This window comes from Crotalus tigris, unplaced genomic scaffold, assembly GCF_016545835.1.
Source record: "Crotalus tigris isolate CLP2741 ecotype Arizona unplaced genomic scaffold, ASM1654583v1 scf7180000024167.7108832, whole genome shotgun sequence".
Taxonomy (NCBI): Eukaryota; Metazoa; Chordata; class Lepidosauria; order Squamata; family Viperidae; genus Crotalus; species Crotalus tigris.
Window position 1 is genome coordinate 1,979,938 of NW_024100417.1, and position 15,224 is coordinate 1,995,161.

A 15,224-nucleotide genomic window follows, 5' to 3' on the forward strand; every position below is an offset into this window, starting at 1 on the left:
TAGGCAGCGAGGTGTGGGCGGTCTGAGGGGGCGGGGCGGGTTCCTGCATCCTTTTCTGCCCCAGAGCGCGGCTACCGTCGCACCTGAGTCGGTGACTGTCTGTCCGAGGCGCAGCGCGACTACCGGCTCCTCGCTGTTTCTCCTGCGCCACGATGGCTGGAGCTGGCAGGCTTCATCCTGCTGAGGGGATAACCAGATGCTGCTGCCATCCTATTGGGATCAGGTGGAGGCGCCTGACGCTCCTTCTGCTCTGTCTGTTGTTGCTGCTTTGGGCGGGCACCGCTACCCAGGGGGAGAATCTCCACGCCTGCAAAGAGGTACCCGCGGGGGGACAGGGTGACATCTTACTCTTTCTGCGTGGGGAAAAGCGGGGAGGGGGCATCTGTGACCAGGTCGGAAGAGTGGAATCAGGGGGGTCCTTCCTTAAAATAATTGGCGAAATATCGTTGTGTGAGTCCTGGGTTTAAAAAAAAAAGAAAGCACTCTCCTATCAAAGTAGAGAAAAAGCCACTCTAGCTGCGCCTCGTTTCTTTCACTTAGGTCTGAATGAGCAAAAGCAAAATTTTTGACAGATTTTGATTGAGATGGGCATTGCAAACATAAACATCTGGCTTCCCCACCCCCCACCCTGCAAGTATTTTGGGCTACTAAGAAATAACACATTAGGATCAGCTTCTATTTAATGGGCTAACAGTGTGTGTGTGTGTGTGTAAAATGTGGAAGTAAACTAACTTCATACCACTTTAGAATGAGCAGAAGGAGAAGAGAAGACGTCAGAATTAACAAAATTTTGGTCAGCAATGAATCAGCAGAGGGGCTGAGTTTCGTTAAATCATTGCCCTCTGAATTTTGTACACATTACTTGTGAGACCTCTATTATCCCCATAGAAATGGACAGGTGTTGATGCTTTCTAAAGACCCATTCTATCTTAAATGTAGCCGAAATAGAGTGTAGCATATTTATTGTGACATGGGCTTTTGCTTAAAGATGTGTTAGCCTTGAAGATGCAGCTGTGTTCCCTGTTATTTAACAGTGGCTTTGGCCTAAGCAAATGTTCTAAAAGCAGCAGTGATACCTGCCTTGGCTTAAAGCAAAGGTAATAGCTAGAATACTGTACAACTTGCAAAGCAGAAGAGAGAGTCTATCTTTCAACTGCTGCTTAACTTTCTAGTGCATGAATATTTGTTTTGCTGGATCCCACACCCACTAGGTGCTGGCTGCAATTTACCTTGGGAAATTGACCAAATGTTTGCCTATTTTTTCTCTTCAGGTTACGTGGCAGGTTGTCAGTGAATCAGACAGTACTAACTTCCTAGTAGGTTAATATATCATTACATTAACATCTTTTGAGCTTGTTTTTGTTTCCTTTTGAAGGATATAAAGTATGGAAATGAAACTAAATACAATGAAATAAAATGGGGTAAAAGAATTATAGTAAAAAAGCAACCAGGCGCATGAGAGTTAATACCCTTGTATTTGCTTTTGTTATACAGACGATTGTTGCATTCCAGAGGCTAAAATGGGTGAGGCAAGTGATACTTCTTGCCATATGGTTCACTTTTTAAAATTGCTTTAGAAATGCCACTTTCCTGAATTTATTAAAATACAGTATGTTTTCCTATTGCACCTTTATGAGTAGCTTCTTAGATTTTTTTTTCAGTTCATTACACTGAAAATTATACCGCTTTAAAAGTTAGTGCTATTGCCGTAAAGGACTTTCTGCCCATATGAAGCTGAATTTGGTAACCATTGTCTACCTGGTACTCTGCTGTTTTGGAACTTCAGTTTCCATAATCCCCTGTCAACATGTTAACAGCTATGCCAGGTGAGAAACGTAGTCTTACCATATCTAAAGACGAAAGCTTACAGTGAGTTCTTATACTGTATGCATATATGCATCTATTAAATGTACAGCTTGCTTCTTATTACTGCTTATGCAGAAACCATTCCTTTGTTTTCTGTATTTACTGCCAATATAGTAATTCAAAATAAACAGACAGCAAACTTATAAAAATATGACTTCTTAAATCCTGAACATTTATAAAATCAACCCAAGAATGGGATATAACCACAGAGCATCAATTAAATTTTCAGGCTATATTATCGGTATGATTGTGAATGTTGCAATTTCAACTCTGTTGGAAACATGAGTGTAGTGGATAAAATAAGGAGTTCAGCAAGTAAACTGTTAAGTTTTCATAAAGACCATACAGATTTTCCTGAAGACTCAGTAGGACGATATGAAAAAGTTATAATACTATTTTTTCCTAAAAGACATATTGTTTCTAAATCAAGGATATGAATGCATGAATTTGGTTATGGGACCAACACATGGATCAATTCTTTGTGCCTTTGATAAATAGGTTTTTGCAAATATGTATGACAATGAGGCCTGGATGTGAATTAATTACAGGAGCTGTACAGTCAATTTTTAACAATACTGTAAGCTGAAGATAGAGGAATATCCATGAGCAGAAGGGCAGGGGTAAAAAAAAATCAAGATGGCAACTGAGACCACCTGATTGAAGACCTCCCTTGTTTATGTGTGTTATATAATAAACATATAAAAGAGGCAGGACTTTTGTTGCATTATGGTCATCATCTTGACTTTTTTGACCCGCTGAAGACTCTTCTGGTTGAAGATTTTCATTTGCTAGTTTATAGTGGTGAGCAGAGCAAAAAGATTATTTTGACATGGCTCTAGACAAAATAATTCCCAATGGCCCAGAGGAGATACATAGTATGCTTTTCTTATCATGTAAGATAAGAGATTAATGTAGATCCCAGGATAATGTAGAATAATTTCAGAATGATCAACTATGTCATTTTGATGGAAAAGTATTCAGAACACACTTTTCTCTGCACTCTCATGATTGCATAAAAATAAGTATTTGGTTTAACCGCAGCATCAAAAAATGGTTACCATTTCAATTGTCCAAGAATTTATTTACACATACCGTAATTGCTGCTTACTGCAGAAACTTAATTTCCTCAGAAACAATTTCTGATTAAATATTAGATTTATTCCAAATCATTTCAGGTTCATATACAAAAATATAATGTGACTCCTGTTGAAGGTGAGTCATTTTGAAGATTAGTAGAACTTGTTTCAAAGAGAATATGCTTTGGCTCATGGCCAGATGGCTCTGTGATCAACTTGGCAATTACATTATGTACTTGGGTTTTCATTTGATAAAAATATTTTTTATTTTATTAATTACTTCCTTTTTAACTGGTCAAATAAGATGATTAAAATTAAGTACCAAATAGTGGACTCTGATTTTTTTAAAGACCTGCACAGCTTTTGATCCACCCAGGTAATGCTACCATTAGGAACTAGGAGTTGCCTGGTTTTAATAACTTCCACAATTTTGGATTTTAGGATAGAAAAAAGGTTTCTTGTAGCCTAGATGGGAGCACTACAGCATTTAGTCATCTGTAACTCTGCCTTGTGCAGTAAACCCAGATGAAAATAATTGGTTCTCATTACTTACCTATGCTTAGCTTTTATGAGTCATATATAAATATCTCATTTACTTCAAGCCTGAAATGGAAATGATATAGTTGCATTTAGTGTGCTGGGCTACTGAGAAAAGGAAAGGAATATTAAATGAATTTAAGAACAACACCTGTTATTCAAAGATTTCAAGTTATTGGCAAGATTAGTTCTGCCTGACAAAATTCCAGCAATCAATTACAAAAGGCAACACTGCTTGGATCCGTACATATACTACACAGATAAATTATGACAGCCTAGGTTCTTGGGAAGAACTCAGTGTGGATGAAGGCCAACACCAGTTAAAGAAGTGGCAACTGTGATTTTACATTTTGTATAAATAATAATAGATTACAAAATGATGCTAAAGTGCTCTGAGACTTCAGAATTCCAACAGACAAGACCTGGAGAAAATCACAATAAACAAACCATCAAATAGAATTAGAATGACTCTTTTCAAAAGGAAACAAAGATAGTATCACTAGGTGTCTTGGATTCAATCCCAAAACATCTGGAGCATCATTTGAAGACCATCCTCATTGACAAAATCACCATCAGTCAATTGCAAAAGGCAGCTTTACTTGGAATAGTTCACATCCTGTGATGGTATCTTTAACATCATCAAATATCAATATCTGCCTATTCCAGGTCCCTAGGAAGGACTCGATGGAAGGATAAAAATACCAAAACCAGTCTAAACATCTGTCTGATTGTGCAACCTATCTATCATAATAGATTATTTGGATTTGTGGCTTATGCTACAATCAGTAGGTATGTGATATGCCACAACCCAAATATGGATAATTGAACACATTTAAAACATTTTAAAGTAAAAATTAGAAGGGATTTAATAAATTATGAGCCCTGTTGGTTACTTATATTAACACCTTTGTATTTATACTGTAGGCTAGATGAGTGAAATCTAAGACAGTTTATTGAATATTTAGAGCAGGGGTCTTCAAACTTGGCCCTTTTATGACTTGTGGACTTCAACTCCCAGAATGCATGCTCAGGAATTCTGGGAGCTGAAGTCCACAATTCATAAAAGGGCCAAGTTTGAAGACCCCTGATTTAGAGAATCTTGATTGCATTAATTTCTATCCTGCTCTTTACCTTTAAAGGTTTCCAGAGTAAGCCAATCCCTATAGCCAGATTTACATCATACAAAGATAAGACACGGAAGGAAAAGTTGACAGAGTGGACCAAAAAAAAAACAAAAATCATAGTCACCAGTTATTAATGTTTAATGGTTCTTCTACTAATTGTGAAAGAACTGAGACCCTCAGGCAAGGTTCAGAATAGATGATGTTGTTGTTCTTGCTGACAAGTCAGAGAGAAGGGAGGCCCCAGAGGAACTGGTAGCAATCTCAGCAAGTGGAGATGTCACTTCTTTGCTGTCTTCTGTACCCTTCATCTTTTCTAGGAAAAAAATGATAGAAGCGACGAAAAATAATAGTAAATTAACAAATAGAAATGGACATGTCTGGATTCTTCAAAATGTCCATAAATAAAGCAGAGCAACTGTACTACAAAGCTTACTTTCCAAAACATTCAAGGATTAATTTCCCTTTTTTCTGAATTAAAGCCTTTTTAAAAAAATTATTGATTTTGTTTGTTTATTTGTTTCAGTAGGTTGTAGCACTCTACCTAAGCATCCTGCCCTCTGGAAATGACTTTACAATCCCTAACAGATACATATAAGATAAATGTATACTGTATTATTAATAAGGCATTAAGATATATTTAGTATCCTAATAATCTCATGATCATTATTTTATTGATATTTATTGATATGTTTTTCCTTTTATTGTTCTGGAATCTATTATTTTGATCAAATAAGCTTAATGTGTTATTTGGCATTATTAGTTGCAATATAATCCATTTCCAATAAATGGATGACTTGAAGGTTAATTTTCTCTCATTTTTAAGAAAAACTTAATGTTTGGGGACTGTGGACATCTTTGGAATGTTGAAACAATGTCTTTTTGCAAAATGACTGCTATGTGAGAGTGGCTAGTTTACACACACACACACACACACACACACACACACACACACCTCATTTGCTAGAAAGTGGTGTGAAATTGTTTCCACAACTTTCTCTAGTCAATAAACTCTCTTTTTTTCAGCTTTCCTCTTTTTAAAGCGAAGTACTGAGTGACAGCACCTCTATCTTTTAAATTTTCTAAGAATACCTACATGGTTTACGAAGGGCTGAAAAGTATTTTTTGAAAAAAATATATACGATGGTTGCATGATGTATGATGGGGGTGTGATAGTTAAAGACGCTGAGCTTGTCAGCTCGAAAGCTGACAGTCTGGGTTCGAGGCCTAAGAACTGCATGACGGGGAGAGCTCTGTTACTTGTCCCAACTCCTGGTCATCTAGCAGTTCGAAAGTATGCAAATGGGAGTCGATAAATAGGTACCACTTTGGGTGGGAAGGTAACAAAGTTCCATGTACCTTGGCCTATAGTCATATGGCCACATGACCACAGAAATGTCTTTGGACAACACTGGCCCCCTTGGCTAAGAAACAGAAATGAGCACCACCCCCTAGAGTCAGACACAACTGACTTTACCTTTATGATGATTCTACTTTGCCTTATGGTATTCTAACCTTCCTTTTTATAAATAATTAAAATATACACAAACACCTCCTTTTTTTAAATTGGTCATAAACATGCAATGCTAAGTCTTTGCTGAGCTTTGGCTTAATGTGTTGAGTGAAGGAACTCTATGATTTAGAATTATATTCAAACCAGGCCATTATGACAAAGAATTATAATTAGAAAAAAAAATCTTGCTTTGGCATTATGTGTGAATGCTGTTATTGTATGAACTAATTCTGATTTTATCAATCTCATTTCAAATTCTTCATTCACATCATCTGCAAGACTGTAGCACATTCAGGGATCTGCAGCCCTAATGGATTTTATTAATCCTACTCCATTCATTGCTTTACCACTATCTGTATTCACCATCTTCCTCTTGTTTCATTAATGGTGCTGAGCATTTCTTTTTTTAGAAACATATTTTCTCTGACTATTTTTTTTATTGGCTGCTTATCCTATGACATATTGGCTCTTTCTCTTTCAGCAATAAGGTGTCTTCTGAGTAAATTGTCATTTTACTTCCCTTGTATAATTTGTTATTGAATTAGAAGTGTTAGAAAATAAATAAGGGCAATTTATCTTCAAGGTGATTCATTTCCTTTTCAAGTCTACTTTGAAAAAGTAGCATAAGTTTGTAAGTGACTATATTTTTCTGCCTTTATATAATTTCATTGTTGTCTTTTTTGTGATCATGGATGCTAATCTGAATCATTTAATGTTGATAAGCACATTATCTAGGAATATTTCTATGTCTCAGTTTTGACTATGTTGCTTCCCAGCACAACTGGTTTGCCTTTACCAAGATTAAAATACATAAATTTAAAATCATCGAAAGCAAACTTCCTTAACCTATCACTTTTAACAATGAAATTGAATGATGTAATTTGCACAACACTAAAAGCCATTCTTTTGAATTGAAATTGTGTGTTCTCCTATGCTTCTCTAGCATTTTCATAAAGAAGAGATCAAAAGTATTTTTCCCCTTAATAATTGCAATTTCCTATTCTCAGTTTGGGAAAGATAGTAGTTCTGATTGTGAAATAGAACAGAATTATTAACCACAATCTTTTATAAATTATCATTGGGGAACTAGTTTCTTCTACATGAGAGAAAGAGAGAAAAGTTCTTATATCACACCTGCAGTTGATCTAACATATGGCTTTTAAAAATAGGTTACATTGACATCAGTGGTAGTTGGGGGGTGTGTGTTAATATTTTCAAAAAATAGTATTATTGTTAGGAAATAAATCCTAGCTAAATTAACCATAACTTGATCTGAATTTTGCATAGCCACTATTAATTTAAAATGGTTGGTACAAATTTGTTTTGTTACATTTTATTTTGGCCTTGTCCAAATCCAGTCCTTGAATCAAACTGTAATTAAGATAAATGTTTTGGTACATATGGTTTATTATAGGCTATACATGTCATGCAAGCCTTGACCAATGGCTTAGTTAGGTTTAAGTGATTATTGGTCTTACAAAAATGGAACAGTGCAAAAGGAACTAAAAATAGATCCATTCCTGTCTTTGAGTCTTTAATATTAATAGTTTATTTCTGACATTTATTTCTGATGTTTCCTATGAAGATGTAGTGGTATAGTGGTGCTGATCCTGTTGGCCAAACTTTTTAGCAAAATTTTATAAAAAATAAATCCAATCTGAAAACATATGTTGACTAGTATATATTTTTTTAAATATGTGAATCAGGTCTTTCTCAGAGTACAGAACATAAACCAGCCATCATGAGTTAGAGATATGTAGAAATCAGCCCATTATAATTAGTTCAAACCATGGTTAAAATAATTCTGGTTTATGTGGAATATACTTGATGTTTCTAATCTTGTCACAGTGCTGGAAAAGAAGCAGCAGCAGGTAAGATACATACCTGATTGATTACAACAGATCTCCCTACTTACCTGTAGGCCCAGATAGCCTGCTAGCATGTACAGGTAGTCCTCGACTTACAACAGTTCATTTAGTGACCGTTCAAAGTTACAACAGCACTGACAAAAGTGTCTTATGATTATTTTTCACACTTATGATCATTGTAGAGTCCTTGAGGTCATGTGATTTACATTCAGATGCTTGACAACTGGTTCATATTTATGACAGTTGCAGTGTCCTGGGGTCACGTGATCCCCTTTTGCAACATTCTGACAAGCAAAGTCAATGGGGAAAGCCAGATTCACTTAAAAACCTGTAACTAACTTAACAACTTAACAAATGTGGCAAGAAAAGTTGTAAGAGGAATCAAACAATTAGTGTTAAAATTATTCTTATTGTAATCATCCCTCTTTTTCATTTTCATGAAAATATAAAAGAATTAATACTTTCTGAAAATACAAAGGTTCCTATGGAAAATGAATTGATGATAGGACCACGTAAATTCCGTCTAAAAATTAGTGAACAAAGCATGCCATATCCATAATGATACCCATGAAAAAGCAATATGACAAGAAGTGACAAAGGAAATATATCTAATGATAGTGAATGTTCCTTATTTTTTATTCTTTAAATGTCTGGCTGGTTGAAAAAAAAACTGAATAGCAATTTATGAGCAAAACTGGAAAAACCAGAAGCATCAGTCTGTGACTTACAAAGAGATCCAGTTGTTTCCACACCATCACTAAGCTTAGCAAAGACACAAAAGCCCCTTTTAATCCATAAATATTCTCTAGGAGATTTAAATATTGGGCACTGGAGTCTGAAGTTACTTTTTAATAAAGAACTTTACCAGATATATACTGTACTTGATAAATGTTGCCTCAATAAGACTTGTCTTTTCATCAGGATATTGTCCAGTGTTAAAGTTCAGAGGGGAGAGGTGAAGCTTTAACTCAACAATAAAGTATATGGGTGCACTTGATTTCCTACACTCTTTGGCATTTGAAACATTAAAAATGAAAGGCATATAGACTGAGGAAGAGTTTATGATACTTCAAGTTGTTTATGAGAGTTGGAATAGCCAATTCTGAGAAGATGGGTAAGTGGAACCAATTCAGATTATAAGCTTGCTTGCTGAGATTGAAGTTGGTTGCAGAAATCTGATTTTCAGTGATAATGAAAGTTGCCACAACTATGGTATGTGGGGAACCAGAATATTGCCAAGTTGAATAAATGAATAGAGGGAGAGTATCAATGCTTTTAACAAAAAATTCCAATTTAGTTTCTGAAGTGCTTGTTCTGCTATATAGGAGAAGTGATTCCAGACTTTTTTTTTTTATATAAAAGGCTTGCCTACCTTATTAGGTTAAATAATTAAGATATAATACACTAATAAGTAATAGTTTGAAATAATTTGGGGAGACTGAAACCATATGCATTGTCACTAGCAAAAAACTAATGTACTAGTAAAAGGTAAAGGCTTCCTTGTCCAGTTGTATCTGACTTTAGCGCATTTGCTCATCTTAGTTTCTTAGCCGAGGGAGCCAGCATTGTCCGAAGACATTTTTTGTGGTCATGTCCAGCATGGCTATACGCCAAAGGCATATAGAATGCCGTTATCTTCCCACCAAAGTGGTACCTATTATTCTACTTGCATTTGCATGCTTTTGAAGTGCTAGGTGGATCTCAAACCCAGGCTGTCAGCTTTCCAGCTGCCAAGTTCAGCTTCTTTAACTGCTGATCCATCACACCTCCTTTGGTATTAGTATCAGATACGAAATCTGCTAAAATAGCAGAGAGAGAAGTAAGACTCTGGGCTGGTCCCAGTACTTGATTCCAGGCCCTGGCAGGCTAGCAGATTCAAGGTACCAGAGAAGCATGTGGTATATACGGATAAGAACTACTTGTTCCTACTCTGTTTTTGTTTTTTTACAACCTGTTCCTCACAGATAAATATCACGGACTATGAGATTAGCAAATTATTTAACTTTCAATTTGGACAAGTTAGTACCATTAACAAAGCATAGTCGAATTTAGAGGAGAATGAATTATTTCAGAAGCTCACCAATCTCCAATACAGTTCTCTCAGTAGACATGTAGCATAAGCAAAGCTTGGCATGCTAATAACTATTCAATTTTTTAATGGTCTTCAAAAGTTCTGACTGGTAACAGCAGCCCTTGTCCTAGAAGAGTTTTTCCCTCCTTTGCTTGAGAGATGCCAGAGATAGAATCTTTGCTGTTTTTGTATGCAGAATGTATGCTGTATGATTAAGCTACAGGTTTTCTAAAACCACATGCTGAATCAAATTCAGGGATCTTTTTAAAAACTGCCTACTATGTACGTATTTTCTATAGATGATGGTCTCTTTTTGTTGTTTGACCATTTGTCTCAATAAATTCCTAAAAGATGAAAAAAATGCATATTTTTGTTTGGAAAGGCATTTCATAAATACAAAATTTATTCTTCTCTGTTTTTTCTGCCTTGCATTCATTGTACTTGGGAAGAATATATTAGTGATATAGCCACCCTACATTTAGCAACTACCTCCGTTAGTATTTGTATATGCAGCGTACGTAATTGTAGTAAATGGCTGTTTAAAAAAATCATTTCTCTGACCAATGCACATACTTATGCCCAAATTTCTACACTTGACAACAATGCATACCAGAGTGAGAGTAAAGCTGGCATTGCTACAGGAGACAACTTTATCTAAATGAGACGGCAGCAACCAGCAATGTTTCCAGTGTCTCTGTCTTCCTCTCAGTAATGTGGTTTAGTGACCATTTTGCTAGTGTATGTAATATGTATGTTTGTTTCAGATAAAGATCAATTCTGACAAGTGGCAGCAAGGAATACCGCATGAATCTTTTGTTAGGAATAGCAATTTATATATAGGATTCCCATGATTATCACAGGTCTTGTTTCTTAAAAGAGGCACAGATTTCTGTGATTCCTTGAATTGAAGTAAAATGAGATCATTTGTAATTTATTCATTTTATTAAATATATATCCTAATGTGTTAAACATGTTAAAATGTCTTATAATAATTGAAAATACAAATAAAAAGCATAAAAATGATTTTTTTTGTTTTTATGGTTCTTATTGTACCTTGGTTTTATTGTTATAAGTGGCCACACTATCTTTTATTTGTTTGTTTGTATATTGTTTTCTGTTACACAACTCACCATCATTGTAAAGCTTCCCTATCTGAAAGCCCAACAAGAAAATGCACTTGGGATTGAAAGGAGGCATAGGAAGGGAGGGGAGCTGCCAACTGCTGGGTGAATGATGAAGGAATGAAACAAAGGATTTTTCATGCAGAAATCCTGGTCAGCTTACAGTTATATAAATACAAGTTACCATAGTTCATCAACACTCTTTTCATTTGAAATAAATTTCAAAAAAAATCTCATTAAATTGAAGGAAACTGGCAGAAAAATTGAAATGATTTTTTTTGCATGGAATTGTACATTTTAAATATTCTCTATGACCTAATTTTAAGAGATGTGAATAAAACTGGGACTTTGTCCTGATTTAGAGTGCTGGATTGTGTGATGACAGTCCCATTTTTTTTTACCACCAACAAATTGCAGCTCAATATATTATATACAAAGTATCCTGCATTTGATAGAAAATATTGAATTTTGCTCCAGGAGTAAACAAAAAAACAAAAAAAAAAACCAAAATTGGCATCTTGTTAGGAACACTGTTTCCCAAACTACTAACAAACAGTAAAAATTAGTTACACAGTGAACCAAGAAAAACTCACATCCATTAAACAAGTACAATTTATGAGGATGCAATGGGGTATTTCATTCCTCATTATTAAGCATGAGTGAGAATTAGGTCTTTTAAAATCTTGGTACTGCTGGCACGCCAAGTGAATGATAAGGAGGCTACTCTGAGTACTAGCTTCTCCTCCAAATTGATTAGTTCTGCTGAATGATTATGAATGTCATGTTGATCTTCCACTCAACCTCTAGCTAGATGGGTAACTTGAGATGTATTGCTTGATTTTCTGATTGGAAAAATGCTTGTAACCATTTGGGCTTCAACTGGAATTTTTGGAATGTCATTTATAAGAGAATTCAGAAACTCCTTATTCTCCAGTTTAACAAGTGTGAGAACTTTGTACCTTTGTTCTCATGACTGTAGTGAAGATTGATTTGATTTTTCTAGTATAATTCAAAAATGTGTGCCAAAAATTGCTTGAATTGTGCTGGTCTGTGACCATAATAAAGATTGGATTGAATTTCTTGGAATATTTTAATATTGCTTGGCCTGCATGACTTTTCTCAGGGAAAGACCAGCTTGCCAGGAACAGACATGAAGTTGGTGAAGCCAAGATAAATTTGATTGAATTGAATTGAATTAATAATAAACACATTAAATACAATTAACCTTGTTACTCCTCGTGTATTAAATTATTTCCCTTAGTATCTGACTAAAATGACTTTAGTCATTTAAAAGACTTTGAGGACTAAAATAACTTTAAAATTGTGCATAAACTATATCTGAGAATTTGACTTCAGAATTCTACTTAGATAGGTTATTTATTTATGACATAATGTTTTATTCAGGCCTCACCTTTACATTTGTGACCATAATTTCAAACACCAAATTGCCTTCTTGACATGAGCATCATAGCTGGAGAAAAAGAAGCATGGAGATTTAGGGTTGATAAGCCCATGGAGTGTCTAGGTACTGGGGAACAGTTTTTCCATCTTTGAAGGTGTTTATCTGAAGGAATATTTGTATTCTCTGGAGAAATACAGAGGATGATTGTATATTTTTCAAAAGCATGACATCTAGAGTGTTCTGTCATTTGAAAATGAATTTTCTTTTGAAGACTGAAAGTTACTCAACTGAAATAAAATGTTCCAAAAGAAATTGCATATAGCTGCATCTTTCTTAGTATGGAGATCTAAATATGCTAAGAAAGATCAAGAACATCAAAAATCATCCCTATCAAATAGACAGTATAAAATAATTGCTGACATCTTTTCCTTTTCTTCCTATTTAAATGCTGTACAGTAAAACTTCAAAGACTTTTATTTTCAACTGCTATTTTGAAGCAGCTAGTGTTTTACATATAATTTTTCATAGCCTAAAAGCAAAAGTATTTCTAGGCACTGGTTTGATAACTAATTTGCGGGGGACGAACTTAAAAAGGTCTCTTATTTGTTTAAGAAAATGTAAGTGCAGTTCCAAAACTTTGGTTCTGTAAGAAAGCTAAATGCAGGGATGTTTGCAGAGTGTGGTCAGAAATATATATTTCACCTCCTAAGATATTTGTGCATGTATTCCTTCATTTGCATATGACGGTCTAACTTTAAATGGCTATTGTATATGCAGTGAGACAAACTGACTAAAAATTATTTTTTTAAAAAAGCCTGACATTTAAAGAATGTTAATGTTCTTTCTGGAGTGTTGTTGTTTTGCTATTGATACATGATAAATCCACAATACAGTTTGCTACTCTGCTTATTACACAAATAATAAAATTTAATGCTGAAAAAGTACAGTACCTCGAAAGAAGAGCTGCTTTTGAAGACTGACATATATGCTACATACAAGTACACAAGACAATAATTTCAGAGGTGTTAACAGCTGTTATGGAATAGCCGTGCTGTATATACTTGCCCACATCTCATTTGTACTGGTAGTCCTCGTCTTATGACATAATTGAGTCAAACATTTCTGTTGCTAAGTGAACATTTGTTAAAGTGAATTTGCCCCATTTTATGACCTTTCTTGCAACAGTTGATAAATGAATCACTGCAGTCATTAGTTAATAACACAGTTGTTAAGTAATCTGGTTTCTGCACTGACTTAGCTTATAAGAAGGTCGCAAAAGGTGATACATGGCCCTGGAACACAGGAACTGTCATAAGTGTGAGTCAGTTGCCAAGCATCTACATTTTGATCACATGTCCACGGGGAATGCTGCAATAGTCGTAAGTGTGAAAAAGAGTCAATAGTCACTTTTTTCAGTGCAGTTGTAACTTTGAATGATCTCTAAGTGAACTGTTGTAAGTCGAGGACCACCAGTACTTTGTAGAACTCTAAATAGGGGGTTGGGCTATTGAGTCTCTGCCACTTCATGATGTGAAGAAGAAGCCGCCCATATAAGAAAGTAATGTCGGTGTGTCTCTCTTCTGTGGATAGCTTTAGATAGGGGTAGGTATGGCTGTGAATTATACAAATTGGGTGGGGTGCGTGTGTGGAACTGAGAATAGATAGAGTGTAATTGTTAACTGCCTATTTCAAAATTTATCTTACTGTTTGTGTTTGTGTGGTTTGCCAGTCTCAAAGTGGGAAAATGCACTGTCAGTTTTCAGTTGTCATTATTACTATCACATGGCACTGCAAAAGATTAGCCAGGTTTGGCCACCCTAGCCCTGGACCTGTAGCCTGACCTCCCCACACAGAAAACTTAAAAACAGTGCACAAATATTGATTTGATGCTTAGGTGTCATAAGATGGTGTAGACACTGTACAATCCTATAAAAGGATATTCTTCAGGATGATCTGAATGTAGCTTGATTCTTTCGATCCTCCAATTGTTCCCCCATTTTTCCTTCCATCTTTTCCAACTTTACAAATGTCTCAAGAGAAGAAGAATTGGAATCTGTTGCTTCCTAAGAAAATGAACACTATAATAATGATATTTTTAAGGTTGCAGTGTTGTTTTTTCATAAAAGGAAATAAATGTCAGATAAGGAATAAAACTGAAACATTTCTCAAAAAGCTGTTTTTTTATGTTTTAAAAAAAGCATTGGAAGAGTTGACAAAGCACTGAAACAAAGTATAAAAACATCCATTGAAATGTGATGCTGATAAAATGACATGTGAAGAAAAGTGTCATAAAAAGTAACCAAGAATTAATTGTAAAGTCATTCTCTTTTAAGAATAAGAACTAAGACTGACATATTAACCAAAAGCAGAATCGAAATACCAAATAGAACATATTATATTTTCCCTCTTTATTTGACAGTTCTTTTTATTAAAAAATAGAGTTCCATGACACTTTAAAGAGATGATACTATGGAATATGTGTTTGTAGAAGGCAAACGTTTTCTGTCTATATACAGAAATATTTTTCATCATCCTAGACTTTTGAAGGCTGCTTACAAGTACAAAAAGAATACATATCAAAAATATAATACACCAGTGATGGCAAACCTTTTAGAGACCGAGTGCCCAAAAACCGCCCCCCACCCCCGT

The 15,224-nt window shown here is 35.2% G+C and overlaps 1 protein-coding gene across 3 annotated transcripts in view; it reads left to right on the forward strand.

Moving 5' to 3' along the window:
• Positions 1 to 65: 65 nt before the first annotated feature.
• The window catches only part of ELAPOR1 (endosome-lysosome associated apoptosis and autophagy regulator 1), a 53,269-nt gene continuing 38,110 nt past the window's right edge, over positions 66 to 15,224 (forward strand). For 2 of the 3 annotated variants that reach the window (XM_039323330.1, XM_039323331.1), the window contains exon 1: positions 66 to 317. In XM_039323330.1, the coding sequence (XP_039179264.1) occupies positions 153 to 317 (165 nt within the window). In that variant the 5' untranslated portion in view covers positions 66 to 152. The remainder of the gene's footprint in view (positions 318 to 15,224) is intronic. The other variant, XM_039323332.1, reaches the window with a different exon arrangement.